The following is a 17,003-nucleotide window of genomic DNA, read 5'->3' as shown; positions in this document are numbered from 1 at the left end:
GTCAGCAGCTGGGAGCTGCAGAAGAGCTTCTTGCCAGATTGCTGCTTACCAGCTGTTTCAGTGGGCAGACTGGCTTATTCAAAGACCTTGGGGGCTTTTATTTTGTTTTAAATGCTTAGCTGAAGTTAAAACCAACACTGCCTTCAGCCCTAAAGCATAGAGTATATCAAAGGCAGGGATGGAAATTCAATGTTTCAAGCACAGGCTCTTTGTTTTTGATGACCATCTCTTTGCCTTGATCCCTGTGCCTGCTCTACTTGCCCCCACTGAAGCCATCCCAGCAGCTGTGTGCCTCATCATCCCTTTGAGCCTTGACTTCAGCTTCCAGTTACTTTGCCCAATTTATTAGGTGTGTGTGTGAAGTTTTATTTTCCATGCAGGGAACATGTTTCTTGGTTGCCTTCTGAATGCAGACTGTTGGAGGAGAGGTTTGCCTGCCTCAGCGCTGCTGTGTCCACAGTACTTGCAGCAAAGACAAGGGGGACAAAAGCGAGAAGACAGGCAATTGTCAGATGAAAACTAACAATTCCAAATACTACAGTTAGCATTCCTGTTGCTGGCTTAATGTGCATACTGTCTGAACCAAAAGCCACTACAGTAGTACCTTTTTTGACTTACAAAATAACATTAGGAACATGTAGCAATTTGTAGTCAGCAGGGGAAATCTTAGTGATGCATGCCTTCTTATCGGAAATCCTTACCTGACTTAATTTACACCTTGCTCCTTTACAGGGTGGTGTCTCTGCATTTCTCCGTGTTACCTTAGTGTGAATTATAAATGCAGAACTAATTTGTTACGACTTTTATACTGGTGCTAATTTGCACTGAGCCATATTTCACATCTGTGTTGCTTGCTGGTTTGCTCTGAAAACAGATATAAATGGTTTAATATTTGTTTCACCAAAGCACTAAAGCTGTGTTCAGTATAACTAACAAATGGGTATTTTGAAGGACATGTTTTTTACAATGGTGAATGGGTGAGTTCTGAAGTAGTACAGGCTTTTTTTGGTATTTCAGTCCTCCACTGTGCAAAGTTAATGATGGGGGTTTTTATTCTTTCAGGGCAGCAAAGTCCAGACCAGGGTTGGACTTCTGATGTTACTTTGCACTTGGCTCAGCAACTGCTCCATCGCTGTCACCCACTTCCTTCACAATCCAGCCAATATACCTTTTGTATCCTTGACCTGCTTGCTTTGTGTTTTGCCAGGCAAATGTAGCTTTTAGATTGCAACAAGCCCACTACTATTTTCAGGGTGACTTATGCCAGGAGGTAGGAAGAATGCTCCCTATTCTGGTGAAGCGTATTTCTCTGCTTGCTTTTCAGGAAGAAATCTGGCTAAAGTACATCAGGCTGAAGTTGTCACCTTATCTAAACAGCAAGCCTGTTTTGGAACAACTTGATCTCTTTGAGCAGACAGTTAGAGAAGAAATGTCAGGAAAACCACTGACTGCCCAAGTGTCCTCCATGACAGGAGCTAGCTTTGCAAGGCTTTCTTCAGCTCTTTTCCCTGCTTTCTAATCAAGTTTGGGTTTATCTCTGCAAAGAATTTTAACTGGGAATCTATACACAGAATATTAAGTTACATGTATGGTGTTTATGAAGTATCTCCGATATCCTTAACAAGAGTCCAGCTCACGGGGCAGATAGCTGAAAACCTGGGAGAAGAGGAGCAACTCGTCCAAGGCCTGTGTGCACTTTTGCTTGGCATTTCCATCTACTACAATGACAATTCCCTTGAAAACTATAGGAAGTAAGTATGCTGTAAAAAAAGAGGACTGTAGGGAAAGATTCAGTGAATGGCAGGTGGTGGATTAACTGAGTGGTGCAGCATAGATTTTGTTGCATGTTTTCTATGTATGCTCCTTATGGGAAGCACAACTGACCCACCTCTAGCTAAGCAAAGCAGGTAGCTGTTTTGTATAGGTCCTCTGAACCTGTGTATGCCTGCTGTGGGAACAGATGCCAGTGGTCACTGAGAAATGGCATTATGAATGCAGCATCTACTGTGGCGCAGACTTGAGACAGATACTCAAAAGCTGTAACTGTAAAAACCATCGAGGGAAGGATGGGTTCACTTTTCAGTTGTTGCACTGTGATTGGTTTCTCTTTTCCTTTCAGAGAGAAGCTGAAGCAACTGATTGAGAAGAGGATTGGTAGGGAGAACTTCATTGAGAAGCTTGGCTTCATTAGCAAACATGAACTTTATTCCAGAGCTGCTCAGAAACCCCAGCCTGGTTTTTCCAGCCCAGAGCACATGATGTTTGATCATGAATTTACCAAGCTTGTGAAGGAATTGGAAGGTGAGATGATGTGCTTGCTTCTGTTGCTTTTGTGACAAGCTGATGCCTGAACTACCAAATGTGCTGAATGTAACAGTCTTAAAAGTACTGTGATAATACTAAAATGGAGTGTTCTGAAAAAAATGTTACTGTAATACTGTAAGTAATTTCATAGTTTAAGTATTAACTCCTGGTACAAGCCCATAATCAGGGCTTGTACAAATTGGTTAACTTTTAATTTTTAGGTGAAAGGATTATTATTACATCCTTTGAGTTCTCATACTGTGGCCAGGACATGTATTTACCTGTGCTCATACAGAGATCAAGCATTGAGCACGTGATGGTTATAGATGCTCCTTTTGTAGAAGTAAGCAATCTAGATACTGGCTCTTTCTGTCTGATTCATGAAGAAAAATGATGAATGATGTATTTCCTGGCCTGTTCAAAAATGGTAAGTACTTTGTTTAGTGTTTTCTGTCCTTCACTAAAGAGACTGGTTGTCATCATTCTTAAAGTGTAACTAGTGTCCTGGTTATTAATACAGCCCAACTCAAATCAGTCTACAGAAGGAAAAGAGAAGCAGAAACAGTGAAGATGGTTTTGCCCAATTGCATTTCATCTGCATGTTGCCCTGGCAGCCCCAGGTCTTTCACTTAACTGCACAAGCACTTGTGCAGCAGCTGTGGTGGAGCCTTAATATTTAAACCCCGCCTTCTGTGATAAGGAGGACTCCAAACACCCATTTGTTTTTCTGAATCTGTGTAAAGCAGTGAGCCTGCAAACCTCGCTATAAAAGATGGCTGTTTCCCTAAACCTCTTCATTTTTAAAGTGCAGGTTTAGTTTCTAACGCCCTGAACTCAGCTAAACTGGGTTGGATTGTGAGACATATGTGAGGACAAAAAAGATGTGAATTGTTTTTAACAGGTGTCATAAGTAAAGCTATTTACAAGTCCAGTGAGGAAGATAAAAAGGAGGAGGAGGTCAAGAAGACATTGGAACAGCATGACAACATTGTGACTCAATACAAAAAAGTCATCAGAGAGCAGGTGAGAGGGAGTTATGCTGTACATGTCCCTCCAGAGATTGGTTGGTTTGGCTTTCAGAGGCACCAGTGCAGTTTGATACCCAGTGTTCCAAATGAAGTAACCAGGAAACTAGCACTGCAGAAACACTTTCTACAACCAAGTTCTGGTTCAAATGAAATACCAATGTTTAGAATACTGGGTAAGATAAAGCATTTTCCTGGGATATATGTGTTTAAGTCTTCTCAAATGAGTAATTTGAGAACTTGCAGGCCCTCACAGAGAGTACAACTCTTAGTTCTGGGTTCTCACTTTTTAGAAGAGGACAGATGAAGTGTGGCTGAATAAAGAGTGGGAGTTAGTGAAGTTTTGTGTATACCTGCTATCGTTGCACTCCCAATTGTTTTTTCCAATGGGAGTTTGCTTATTTAGTTGCAACAGCTTAGAGGGAGAAGTAGAAGAGCAAAACTAATTAACGTAATAGTTAATGGGGACTGAAGCAGGTGTGTTGAGTTCAGGGATCTGGAATGGACAGAGGGCAGAGTGGTACATGTGGATTTAAGGGGCACTTTGAGCTGCTGGTGAGGTTTTCCTGAACTTGCCATGACAGCAGTTCCCACAACTTCCTGGAAGACTCTTGAAGTGCCCCAAATGCATGCAGGCTTTGGTGTGGTGGAGAAAACTACAGTCACCAGACTTCATAGATTTCCTTCTTATGCTGTCTCTTGTGTGGGTCTGCTGGAGGTTTCCTCCAAAAGACCTGGAATGCATTGGTCTGGTGTGGTAGGCTTCTGTCTTTGCCAGGCTTTTTTTCCTTGGAATAGCTGTCTAGATTTGCATGAGGCTTTCCTGCTCACCGGATACAGGTAGCATGGACAGCATCACTAGCAGTAAGTGTCATGCTGTAGTTGAGGTTTTTCTGTCTTTACTTGACTGTCTTCAGAAGTGTTACTATTCTTCAGTGATTTGTTTTTTGTCTTTCACAGGACCAGGAGCTTGAAGAACTAAAACAACGGATTACCACTTTAATGTCTCAAAATGAACAGCTCCAAGCAACAGTTACCCAGCAAGTGTCACAGATCCAACAGCATAAGGACCAATATAATCTCCTTAAAGTGCAGCTAGGTAGGCTCAGAGAGTAATAAATAAAATACCATCTATCACTTCAGATGTGCTGTTGTATGTTCTGCACCATATGAAAAACTTCCCACGGAGATTAAATACACTGTTTTCAGGCTGATGTTGGCCATTTCAAGCAGTTTTGTTTAAGCATTAGATTTGCTTTGTTATCTAAAAATACTAGGTTTTGCTTTAAGTGCCTTTAAAGAATTAAAGCACTGAAATCAGACAGGACAGCTTGAAAATGTGCGTGAGATAAAGTCTGTTCTTGCTTTGTGCTTAAGTCTTGGAACTCAGGTCTGTGGATGAAAATAATGAATTGAGGAAGAACTGTATGGCAGATGTGCAAGATGAGGCTTATCACCATCACTGAAGAGATTGCTAACTAAGTGTCTGAATCAGGACAGTATATTTAAGTTATTCCAAGGTCAAGATGCCTGATAAACTGGATGTTATGATTTCCAAAACTAATTCCGTCTCCACAATTATTTACTATTAAAAATATATCAGGACACAGTCACCCTTCCTCTGTTGGATGATTTGTCTATGATGTTACTTTGTATGAACTGAACAACTGAAGCAGCATGCTAGTGCAGCCACAGGATACATACTTGAAGGAATGACAAATTAGAGCTCTTCATTGTTTTTTGCTAGAGAATTCCTAAGTACTGTGCTCTGGTTCTTGAGTTGGAATTGCTTGTGTTGCCTTGTTTGATGGGCAATAAATTCTTGAACTGGTGTGTTTTAAGCTAACTTCAAAATGATATTGGTGTTTATGACCTTGGTTTAATAAATACTATCTTTCAGGAAAGGACACTCAACATCACAATTCCCATGGGGATACGTTTCAGATGAATGGCATTCAGACGGAAGAAGTGAGCAAACTAAAAGAGGAGTTGGAAGAATGGAAAAACAAGCATGAGCTGCTGCAAGGGCAGATAAGGGAAAAGGATTTTCTGATTGAAAAATTGGTAAGTGCTGTCTCTGTAGAACTTGCTGCAGCTTCCAAATGATGTTTTCAAATGTCGTCTGCCTTAATCTAAGTCCTCATTTTGATGGCAAAGTATCATAACTGATTGCGTGCTGGTAATAGTAAATGGGATGGGAGATGGCTTAAGCAAAGCCTTTCCTGCTTCCCATTGTTTCCGTAATTTGTGTGGGTGACCTGTTATACTGTAGAATCAGGAGTTTTAGGGTGTTTTGTGTGGGGGAAAAAATCATAGATGCCTCTTAGGCATTACCCCCACTAAGCTTCTAAGTTGTATTTATGGTGGCCTGCTTGCCAAAATGCAGATGATGCATGCTGCTTTTATTTTGTACTTGTCTTCTGCGTTTGGGTTGATGAAAGATGATTTTGTATCCACCTTAGAGAGGTGGATAACTACTTAACTGCTTTCGTGTAATCAGAGAGCTTTGTGCATTTCTTAACCTTTTATGTTGGAAACTTGGATCATGCAAGCACAGAATTTGCTCTGGGTTCTAGCAAATTGACTATGCTATCTACTTCTATGGCTGATGTCCCTTTTGCTATTACAGAAGTCTTCACAGTTGGAAATAGGAACAACAGAGTTGTCTTCACAGAACAGCAGATCTGGTGGTTTGGAGCACAATAATGAACTACAAAAGGTGAAGTTGGGGTATTTCAGCAAAGCTGTGGTCAGCAGTGGTAGCTCGGGACGGGCAGGGAGCTTTGTCACACTGCAGGGAGGAGCACTGATCCCTGAGCATGTTGAAGTTTTTGATGGTGTATCTTCATGTGATGACGTTACGCATCTTGAAGCATCAAGATTATGTATCTAAAGTGAAACCTTTTTTTTCTGCTAAGCAGGTTTGAGGCAGCAGAAGACAAACTGTTGCTTCAGAGTTGCAAAATCAGTTTATTCATTGCAAAAATGTATCTTTAAATACTGATATGAAAGATTCCAGGTATTAAATGTGCAACATGGAGTTAAGTGTACAAGTGCACATTGAGTAATTTATGGGAGCTGTTGCTCATAAATACCTAGCAGAGTTTCTCTGAGAACTAGTTAGTGTGACTGGATTAATCAGTCATAATGGGTTTCTGCACCAAGAACAGTAATGACTGGAGGAGGTTAATGGGAGTGCTAGTGGTGTGAAACACCTTAATAAGGGAGACTGAGGCTCACACAGGTGTCTCGGTTGGGCATGCCATAGAAAAGAGTTCCTAAGAGTGGGGTGGAAAATGATGGGACTGGTTTTGTCTTCCAGAGAAATGGTTGCAGCTTTTCTCTCGCATATGCTAGTATGAAGCACTTTGGTAACATTAACTGAAGAAGAATGTATTGTGAATAATTACCTTGTATTATTGAATTGACTTAAAAGTATGGCTTTGTCTTTGTTTCCCAAAGGAGTTAGAAATGCTCAGGAGTCAGCTACAACTACAGTCTGCAGAAATCTCTCAGCTTCTGATAGAGAATCAAAAGCTACAAGTAATGGTACCAGTGACCCAGTTACTTATTTTCTCTTTTGGGGACTAAATTTGGAGACTTTGTTTTCCTGCATGCTGTATGTAGCCCTTGTCCTAAGCCAACCTTGTTTTAAGAATACACATCAGCAAGTGATTCCCAGAGTGTTGTAAATGAAGTAACATTCCCTAGACAGGTCCTTCATGAGGGAAGAGGGGACTTGCAGTCCAGTTAGTGCTCCATGAGGCCCCTGGTCCTTGGTATTTTTTTAACAAAGGAATGCCAACTATTCAGCACTTTATTTAAGCTGCCACCCTAATCAAAGGAAAATAGTCTCTTGAGGCACAACTGTGTGATACCATGGATGTTAGAGGGGTCGTTACTCTTGCAACCAATTGAGGAATTTGGAATTACTAATTTGGAATTTGATGGTATGGTTGAATAGCAGTTGGTAAGTGCATCTGTGCAGCCTCCAAATGCCTCAAGAGTTTGTTTGGGTTTTTTTTTTTTTATTTTTAGCTGTGCATTGAAAAGATGAGACCATAAAGCCTTACAGAATAGCTAAATAATCTGATCTAGAACAAGGGTAGCTGTGGTGTGCCCTGCTTGACAGCTCTGCTGTAATGAGAACAGGGTATCTGCACTGTGGGAGAGGAACTCGCTTCAACTCATGCTGCTTCTCTATCCCTGATGGTGTTCAAGACCAGGTTGTACAAAGCCTTGGGCGACATGGTCTGGTGTGAGGTGTCCCTGCCCATGGCGGCAAGGGTTTGGAAATAGATGATCTTAAGGTCCTTTCCAACCCAAACCAGTCTGTGATTCTATTACTCTGTCTGGTTTGTTCTGTGCACCTAATACAAAATTTGAGCACTTTGGGGGGGGAAATATTGAGTGTTTAATTTAATAGATCAGCTGAGAGGAAGGCTTTTAACACTTGCATTGTCACAAGTCTCAGCAGCTGTGATCTAAAATGCTGTTGCACGTGTTGGCCATGTGTGCCTGTGAGACAGGGGTATCTTGGGTGCTCCCTGCTGCCTGAGCAGCTCACTGTCACCCTCCAGACCTTGCCTAGAGCTTTGGCTTAAACGGGGCATCACTGGAGAAGCAGCTGTCTGGAATTCCTGCCACAGGGTAGTTGTAGCTCAAAGACAGCTGCCACTTTTTGGAATTTGGGTAGAGCTGGCTGAGACTGAACTATTGCTATTTTTAGTAGTCACATACAAAGCTGTGGCTATTTAGCCTAATAAAATCTTTGGCACTTGGAAAGCATCCGAGTGAAGGCCTGTAATGATTAGGGTCTGCCCAGAAAAAAAACCCTAACTGTCTCTTTAGAGAGCAACTTACATGAAATAAGGCTTGCTCCTTGTTTTCTTCTTTGTGTGCATGTGTGTATGTGTTTACTGGGACCCCAGGAAGCACAGACCTCTTTCCTGATGCCTTGCAGCACGGGATATTTGTAACTACCACACCTTGGCTACACTGTAAAGAAAATATGCTTGTAAATTCTCTAGCTGACTGTATTAACTTCTTGGCTTGCTGTCTTTCTCTTTGAGGCATTCAGTGCTCTTCTGTTGAATTTTTTCTCCACAGAACACAACTGCAGACCCTGTGTTAGGAGACAGTGGTGCAATAGTAGCAAAGAGTTCTGAATTGGAGGGACAACTTGAGCAACAAATCAAAGAATTGAAGGTTGGTAGCAGGCGAATACTAAACCAAGTCACTTGATACTCAGTCTTCACTTGGAGGACTTCTATGATAGGAGGGGCTTTGAGTGGAAGTGTTTTGTTTCGTGAACATCTTATGTGTTTCAGGCCATACAGGGGGAGCTGGATGCATCTCCTTTCTTTTTCACTTGGGAAATGCAGGCTTTGTCTGCCTTGAAAAAGCTGGCAGTGACAGTCTAGGAGATAGCTTTATTCTGACAAGGACAGCCCAGTGTAGCTGGGGGAAGGTGACCACTGCTAAGACTTCCACCTACCCTTTCTCCTAGTTGGTAATAAGGGAAGTTTGGGTAAGGAAGTGTGTGGGAGCAAGGCCACAGGCACTTGCTGGAGTTGGAGCTGTTATAAATAGCATATGGAATATGCTTGCAGGAAACAAGGCTTCAGCTCTTCCTGTGCTTGTGGTGTAACTTGGTGGGGGATTTTTCCTGTTCCAGAGTGAAGTCAAAGCCCTTTGTGAGGAAAAAGAATCACTAAAACAGCACCTGGATTCATCCAGCAGTACAGTTGCTATTTTGCAAGATGAGAAAATTAAACTGCAGCAAGAAGTTGCAGAATCAAAGAAAGAACAAGATGATCTTCTCGTGCTTTTGGCTGACCAGGACCAGAAACTATCTGCACTGAAGATCAAATTGAAAGATCTTGGTGTACCAGTAAGCAAAACAACAGGCCCACTGGGTTCTCAGGTTAGGGGTCATGAGAGGTACCTGCCAAACTCCTGTTAGGAAGACTACTTTTCACATATATGTCTGGAATGATGCCTTGCTGCAGCTCATCCTGGCTGCTAACTTGAAAGCAGATTATGGCTGTGATATAATCCTAAGGATCGTTCCACAGATAATACAAGTGATAACTAGATAACTTTAGTCTGCTTTTTAAGCAGCACTGTGAACTGTCAGGGCAGTTTTGGGGAGCCTTATGGGCAGTTGATTTGACAAGATGACAGTTGCTTTTATTAAGCACTGATTGATACTCCATGAGATTTACATTAGCTTGAAGCTTGGTTTTGCTCCCTTAGCATTTGCCTTGCCTTCAGAAGGCTGGAATGGAGTAAGGGATGTTCCTGCTTACAACAGGTCTTCCTTAATTTCAGGTTGAAGATGAAGACGATATTGAGTCTGGAGATCAAGGGGATGAAGATGAGGATGTGGAGGAAGAGGAACAAGACTAGACTGCTTTTGTGTGTTATGACGAAAACTAGGTTGCTTCGTTAATGGGGAGGGAATCTATTAATTGGTATACAACACAGAACATCTGCTTATGAGCAGCAGATGAGAAAATGACAACTGTGGGACTAGTTATAAGTTACTAAAGTGTTTGAAAACCCTTCCTACTAGGTAAAGCAAACAGAAATCACTGCTTAAGTTCTACAAGAGTATCCCAAATTATACTTGCTTAGAAGTTGCTTTAGATGCTGTTTAAAGCATGGGGATGACAATGTTACTGCCTCAGTTCATTGTCATTGACATAAGTTCTGTGTGTTCATCTACAGTTTTAACCTTCTGGAACTGTTAATTAAATACAAAAGTATTTGGTTTACTATCTGTGAAATGGAATCATTGCTCCTACCTTCAGGGAGCTCCAGTGCAGTCTGTGACTTCCTTCCAAGAGCAGTGGCAAGGTGGAAGGGTTTGGGTGGCTGTGGTGTGTGGTTGCCACTCTGATGGTCTCGGGGCTGGTTCTCCAGGTGGGAATGGGCCTTCACAGGGCTGAGTGGCTGTATTGGAACCTCCTGGGGAACTGCAGTGCTATGCTAGCAATGAAAAGGAGGCTTCATGGAAACTCATGCAGAGAGGTAGTGTTTTTAAGAAGAACCTCTGGAAAACCAAACCCCAGCACACTCTTTCTAAAGATCTGATGTGCTGCCGACTCAGCATAACTATAAGTAAAGATCTTGTTGACTACTTCAGTAAGAAAATGAAAACTACTAAGATTTATATAACTTATTGACTCTTGAGGAGTGAATAAAAATTTTAAAAGACTAAATACAGTACATGCATCAATTGTTCTTTTTTTTTTTAATAAAAATAGGTATGTCTACTTAGTACTCATTCAGTGACTTCTCTTACCCTGTTTTAATAAAATATATTTTATTACACAGGTAAAATGGTCTAACACAAGTCTAGGGCAGTGGATGCAAGTAGTAATATGTACCCTGTACTGGGGCTGTCATCACATCAGTGCATAGGGGTGCTGGCTAGTTTTTGCATTTTTAGCTGTACAGACTTCAATAGCTGCTTAACTTCCTCAGAGCTATTTTGAACTAGAAAATCACCATCACTTCAGGAATACTAGAAAAGACTCTTCTGAAGTTACCTCATACCCTTGGTGTGTGTTTAATGTGTAATTGTTGGAGTGTTTTAAATAGGCTCCACACTTGCCCTCCATCCTTGGACAGATTTATTTGGCATGGGGAAAGAAGAGCAAGCATGAGAAAGGAGCGACAGAACAGGAGCTGAAGCACGACGTGGCTGTGGGGTCTTCTATCCAACAAGGCCTGGTTCTTTCCTTCAGTGTGACTTATGTTCTGCTGAACACTGTGCACCTGCATGATCAGAGCAAGCAGCTTGAAGGCACTGCCTGTCAAGCTTTGCTTTTTCTATGCAAAATCCAATTAGGGCAGAAGCATGGAGGCCACAGAAAGCCCTTCTAGATGCCTTTGCCACATTTATTTGTGCAGAGAGATACACTGATAACACTTCGGTTCTGAGGCAGTTCTTGCATTTTTCTTACCTTTTTTGTTTTTAATACCAGGAGTTGCACAGAAAAAGCCAGGCAGAAAAGCCAGGGCAGAAGGCCTGAAGTGCTCTTTCTGCTTGTTCAGTGATGGGGACAAGTTCTACAGGAATAGACAGCTTTGTTGCTTGCAAACTCGCAGTGGAAGCACACTGCATGAATTCAGCCCAATTTAGTGACTTAAACTCTCTTCTTAGCATAACTGTATTTTCTTCCTGACATGAAGGAGAAGAAAGAAGATATTTTGTGGCCACTGTTCAAGTGGGAGGTGGTACAATAACAGTATCACAGCTAACAGGACTTGATTTAGTTTTTTTTCTTCAGTGCAAAGGTGTTAAGGGTGTTTGCTTTGCCAAGGGTATTCTGGAGCTCTTGTGTTAAGCTGAATTGAGTGATGCATGGCTTTGGAAGTTAACGGGGAATAATAATAAACCACAGTGTAACTTAATGGCCAAGCATTCCATTCTGTGTTGGGACTTAGTTATGAAATAGGTGCAATGGCGTGCTGCCATCCTCATTCACAGATATTACTGTCACAAGATGGGATTATTACAGATAGCTGAAGAATTTAAGTACCCAGCTCTCACTGTGTGCATGGTTATGGGCTAGTATTTCTTAGCCCTTGAAAATTCTGTTTGTGACTAGGGTTCTCCTTCAGGCACAATGCAGTGGGAGACTTTAAGCATGGCGTTAATGACAAAACAATGACTTTAAATCTGGACTTCATTATGTGGATTTTATATAATGATCTAGGTCATTTTAGCCGTCAGGTCCTCTGACTTTCAGGTTAGGCTAGACTTGCCTAAATTCAATTTTGTAATCACAGTGTCTTCTGCAAGCTTTATTTCTGAGTGTTGGAAGCCATGTGTGCCTTTCAATATCTCCTATCAGTGTGTTTAATCATGAGATAGTTCTGGCCTTGCTTACTGCTGTATTTACTTGCTACCATGTGGATGCAAGACCTATTATCTGTTCTCCTTGATTGTTATCCCAGTGTGACTGAAGCACACAATTAGCATTAGACTGAGGCTGGAACTGTCTTTGCTAATTCCAATGTCTTTTACGTAAATGGTGTTGATAAGAATTGCAGTGAGAGTTTTATTCTAACCCAGAGCCTAACTTGAGGGTTCGTAGAGGTCAGTGAGAGGTGCTCTGATGTAACCAGGGCTACAGCTTGGCTTGCTAGGCAGGTGATTGTACCCACGCACCAGTCTGAATAGCACCACGAAGGGCATGGTCACTTGTTAAGGAGTTCAAATGTGCACTGAGTAATTCAGTCAGCAGTGTTATCACCTGAAGAAATGGGAACTCCTTTCTGCATGTCTTGGGAAGTCAGTTTTAAAAATGCCCTTTTTTATGTACACTAGTAGAGGGTGACAGCTTCAACGCAGGTATCCTGTGAGCGTTGGTATTGCTGTTTGCTGCTGCAGCTACCATCCCCAGGGAGTTGGTGACAGTTTGTCCTACCGTACTTGGACAGGACTGACGTACTTACATCTGCTTGAACCTCTTCCCCATCACTGTCAGCTGTCCTGTGAAGCAGTGTTTTCTTTTGAAAGTTTTGGCTCCTTCAGTTAGAGAGCCAAGGTGGCAATGGAGGAGTGACGTTAGGAAGCCTCGTGGCTTTGTCATGGATGGAGAGCCTGGCAAGCTGATGTGGCCTGTAGAACTGGATGAGCAGGGAGATCTGTTCCTCCGTCCCTGTGTCCCGCTAGGCGAGCTGGGACCTTGCAGGCTCTTTGTTCTACTCACTTTTTATATTGTCCCAGATGTTTTGATTCTATTGTCTTCTGGGTGCCTTTCTGAGAGGTCTCTAAAAATGCTGTGGGCAGAAATAAACAGCTATTTCTGGAAGTTGTTGGTCAGTATGTGATCAGGCCCTGGGAGGCAAGCATGCCTCTCCAGAACAGAGGAAAGTGGAGTAAGAGGGGAGGATGGGGAAAAGAAACTAATCTTTTCCTTAAACTGATGAGACAGAATCACTTGAAAAACAAACATAAACATGGACTCAGGATGTGAAAGCACAGGCATGTGATTGCTAGCTTTGTGTGATCTAGACTGGGAGCTGTTTATCTGCCAACCTCACCTGGACGTCAGTGGCAGTCCGAAGGATGGTGTGCTACATTTTTTGTGGCTCTTCTCTGCAGTGTTATACTTGGGAAGTTCTTCCTTTTGGATACAACTTCAGAATGTTTGAAATTGCAAAAAAGTGAAGGAAGAGATAAGTAGGTGGGGTAGGAATTTCAGGAGACAGCCAAACTGGTTACAAACAGGTTTTAAAGCAGCCTATTCAAAGTGTTTTTCCCAATTAGAAAACCTGTTTTGTTGCTTACTTTATTGCACCATCCTAGTGGCATGTCTTCCTGCTGGTAGTAGACGTGTCTGGATTATAACTGTACTGTTGTCAAATTGGTGGCTTTTGACCAGAAGGTATTCACTTGACTGTGAATTCTTGGCTGTGTCATGAAAATTAGATTTATTCTGAATCCTTTGGAATCTTTTGTCCCATCATGACTGGGACATAATGAATCCAGGGTGGTTTTCCTCACTCTGCACAGTGTCTGGATCCTTTCCACATAGCCTCTTTGTCAAAGCAAGCAGCTGATGACACTGAAGAGGTAAATACATCAGTAGATTTCTACCTTGCCTGTTGCACAAACGGATACAGGTAAACAGACCAAGAGGTGCTGAGCTGCAGAAAGTACCAGGAGTGAACATCAGAAGTAGTTCTGATTATTGTATGTTAACAGTAGAACGTTATTACCTACCTGGAGTCCAGAGCTGGTGCTTAGGGTCCATGTCCAGATCAGGCAGTGTCGATCCCTCCATATGGGAAGGGCTTCCAGGGAAAGTCCAGGCTTGCTTGGTCTGAACAGAGAAAGTCTTTGTAATTTCTTTAATACAGCTGCTACACCTTTTTCTGGACCAGCTGTTTGCAAAGTATGGGCTTCAGGGAAGCAAAAGCAGCCTTACCTGTGTTACCCAGCCTCTGCCCGCTGCTAGTCTTTTGCAAGCTCAAAAACTGCCAAACCCTCTTCATTTGTGTGAAGTTTTTCCTAGAACATAAATCAAAGTGTTCAGCAGTGCATATGCACTTAAGAGACTCTTTTCTTTTGTTGAAAATACTAGAAAGAATGTTCTTTATAGTGTTCAAGCAGAGAGCCTTGGGCAACATGGTGCAGTGTGAGGTGTCCCTGCCCATGGCAGTGAGTTGGAACTGGATGATCTTAAGGTCTTTTCCAATGGAAACCATTCTGTGATTCCATGACTTTAAACTACAGGAATAACGTGTGGTTCCTCCCTCAGCCCCAAGAGACACTGGAGGAGAATCAGGACCTTTTCTCCTGCTCCTCCTGGCTGCCCAAGTGTTCACCAAACAGCATCTCCACTTTAAATAAATAGCTGACTGGGTTATGCCAGCATTGTGCATTCATGAGCAAAAGGACAGCAGCTGCAAAAAAGACAACTGCCACAAAACCAGAGCCAGGTCCCTTTGGCTGAGTTGGGTGCTTTCTCCTGCAGCACAGCTCTGTTGTGAAAAGAGAAGGGAAACACATTTTCTATTTGCTATTTAAGGTGGGACTCTGTCACACTTCTGATTTCAATCTGTTCCACCATTTGGCATGTTTCTAAATCCCACCTCCTGCCTGCATGTCACTGCTCTGTGTGCATGTGTGATGTGTGAAACAGCCTTGTCAGTGACCCTTTGAAGGAATGGGTGTTCGGAAGTGCCACCTACAGCTCGAGTCCCCATAGGATGAGATGCTGCACCCCAGCTGGCATGCAGATCCCACTAAACTGATCTTTGAGAAACCACAGGCCCTCTCTGTAAGTGGTGAATCTGTGCCACTGGATGGGTAGTTGTGGCATTTAGAAACTGCTCTCTGCCATGAACGTCACCTTTATTTGATGTTTCAGAAACAAGAAATGAGTCTGGACAAGCCTGTGATTACTTCCTACCACTTACGTAAGAAACCAATAACTTTATGACACTGTTCTTGATAAAGGACATCCTAGTGGGAGCAAACTGATGCAACAGACTGACTTTGATCCTGAGGGTAATGTGAAGGTCAGGCCAAGGCTGAAAATACCATTGGTGCACCTTGAAGCTGAAAATCTCACTGCTGGGCAAAGTGGGAATAGCCAGTGGCTATCAGCAGGCAGAACATGTTTCACTAGAAGCAGGATAATAAATCACAGGACAGACAGCCTGCTTGATTGGAGGGGGATATTCAAGAAGAGCCCTTGCTCTTCAGGCTGATGACGAAAACCAAGGTCACTGGTTTTCACACGGGGTGATCCCTGAGAATGCTTGTCAGTGCTACAGAGGGGCCTCAGACAGAGCCCTGTGACAGAGAGTGACAGATGAGTTCAGCCCTGATGTCTGGTGAGACCTGAGTCACAGGACAGGAGTCTTCCCCAGCCTCTGCAGCCAGATCACTATCTCCTCACTGACCCCGGTGTCGAGCCTGCATGCCACACTGGGTGGGAGAAATGCTCCCCAGCTCATGGAGGTGGTACCCAGCACCCAGGTTACAAAATCAGTCCCATGCTACAGGAGCAGACCGTTTCTGAGCCTTCTGCTGCTGTCTCCATTGAGGCAAGGGAAGAACAGTTGGACTTTCATGCAAGTCCCTGGCTGTGCCTGGACGTGTCACCAAGGAAACCAGCTGGGCAGTATGGATATGTGACCAGCTCTGCATTCTCTGCCCTCATGTAAGACAGCACAGGAAGACTGTGCCCCACATCCAGAAAGTGAAAAGGCTCTCATCCAAGTGTCACTACCAGTGAGTGTTCCTAGAGCTTCCCTGGTGGTTCTTGAGTTGTTTGGTGCAGCCAAGGCTCTGGGCAGATTGCTACACATCCTGTCTTACACCAGGAGCTGTGTGGTGAGCCCAAGGAAGGCAAGTTCTGAACTCACAGCAGGAAGCCAGCTTGCTCTTCAGCTTCTTGACTCTTCATTTGGGCCACATTTGGGCCAAAGGCCAAGCTGGTGCTTATGTACTTCCAAATCGTGAGCTCTGATGGAGCACGAGCCACCCTGTGGAAGTGCACAGGTCTAAGGAGAAGCTTTGCTGGCCCTTGCAGGACTCTACATTTGCTCCCTGAACTCCCAGTCCCCTGCTCCTGGCCCTGTGGACAGATTTGTTGCCTTTAACTTAACACATGTTACCTGAAAGACCTTTCTTATTCAACCTATATCTGATTCACCCCCAGTTTTAGCCTGTCCTGTCTATCCATACTTCCTCTGTCAGACTAAAATGCAGAGTGGAATGAAGGGGCCGCAGAGCTGTGATTTGCAGCTCCAAACAAAAAATAGGTGCAAACTGGTAGGATCTCTGCTGCCTCAGAGGAGGAAGGCCCAGGCTGCTGCATCCTCACATCTCTGTACCAGTACACCCATCACTGACTTGAACATTTCACTGGGTAAAGAGCTCAGCTCCCAGATACACATACAGTTCAAAGGCAAAGGAGAAATCATGGAATCATAGAACAGCTTGGGTTGGAAGGGACCTTCAAAGGTCATCTAGTTCTAACCCCACTGCAATGAGCAGGGACATCTTCAGATCAGTTTCCCCACTTACTGGGGGAGCCCTGAGACAAATACTGTTTTAAGCTGTCAGTATACACTGCACCTCAGCTGGTTGAAATACTTGCTGCTGAAGACTCACAGCAAAATTCAGGCTAAACTGAGAGC

The 17,003-nt window shown here is 43.2% G+C and overlaps 1 protein-coding gene across 6 annotated transcripts in view; it reads left to right on the top strand.

The window, feature by feature from the left end:
- Positions 1-10,108, top strand: part of USO1 (USO1 vesicle transport factor) — a 30,016-nt gene extending 19,908 nt beyond the window's left edge. For 4 of the 6 annotated variants that reach the window (XM_061345844.1, XM_061345842.1, XM_061345843.1 and 1 more), the window contains 11 exons: positions 1,063-1,173; positions 1,633-1,751; positions 2,120-2,301; positions 3,206-3,327; positions 4,290-4,428; positions 5,230-5,393; positions 5,959-6,048; positions 6,792-6,878; positions 8,439-8,537; positions 9,007-9,222; positions 9,663-10,108. In XM_061345844.1, the coding sequence (XP_061201828.1) occupies positions 1,063-1,173; positions 1,633-1,751; positions 2,120-2,301; positions 3,206-3,327; positions 4,290-4,428; positions 5,230-5,393; positions 5,959-6,048; positions 6,792-6,878; positions 8,439-8,537; positions 9,007-9,222; positions 9,663-9,740 (1,407 nt within the window). In that variant the 3' untranslated portion in view covers positions 9,741-10,108. The remainder of the gene's footprint in view (positions 1-1,062; positions 1,174-1,632; positions 1,752-2,119; positions 2,302-3,205; positions 3,328-4,289; positions 4,429-5,229; positions 5,394-5,958; positions 6,049-6,791; positions 6,879-8,438; positions 8,538-9,006; positions 9,223-9,662) is intronic. The other 2 variants (XM_061345841.1, XM_061345845.1) reach the window with 2 other exon arrangements.
- The last annotated feature ends 6,895 nt before the right edge of the window (positions 10,109-17,003 follow it).

This window comes from Neopsephotus bourkii, unplaced genomic scaffold (genome assembly GCF_033783945.1).
Source record: "Neopsephotus bourkii isolate Nb327-2 ecotype Australia unplaced genomic scaffold, CSIRO-AGI_Nbou_v1 NB_244, whole genome shotgun sequence".
Lineage (NCBI taxonomy): Eukaryota > Metazoa > Chordata > Aves > Psittaciformes > Psittacidae > Neopsephotus > Neopsephotus bourkii.
The sequence above is the reverse complement of the archived record's forward strand: the minus strand, read 5'-3'. Positions and strand labels throughout refer to the sequence as shown.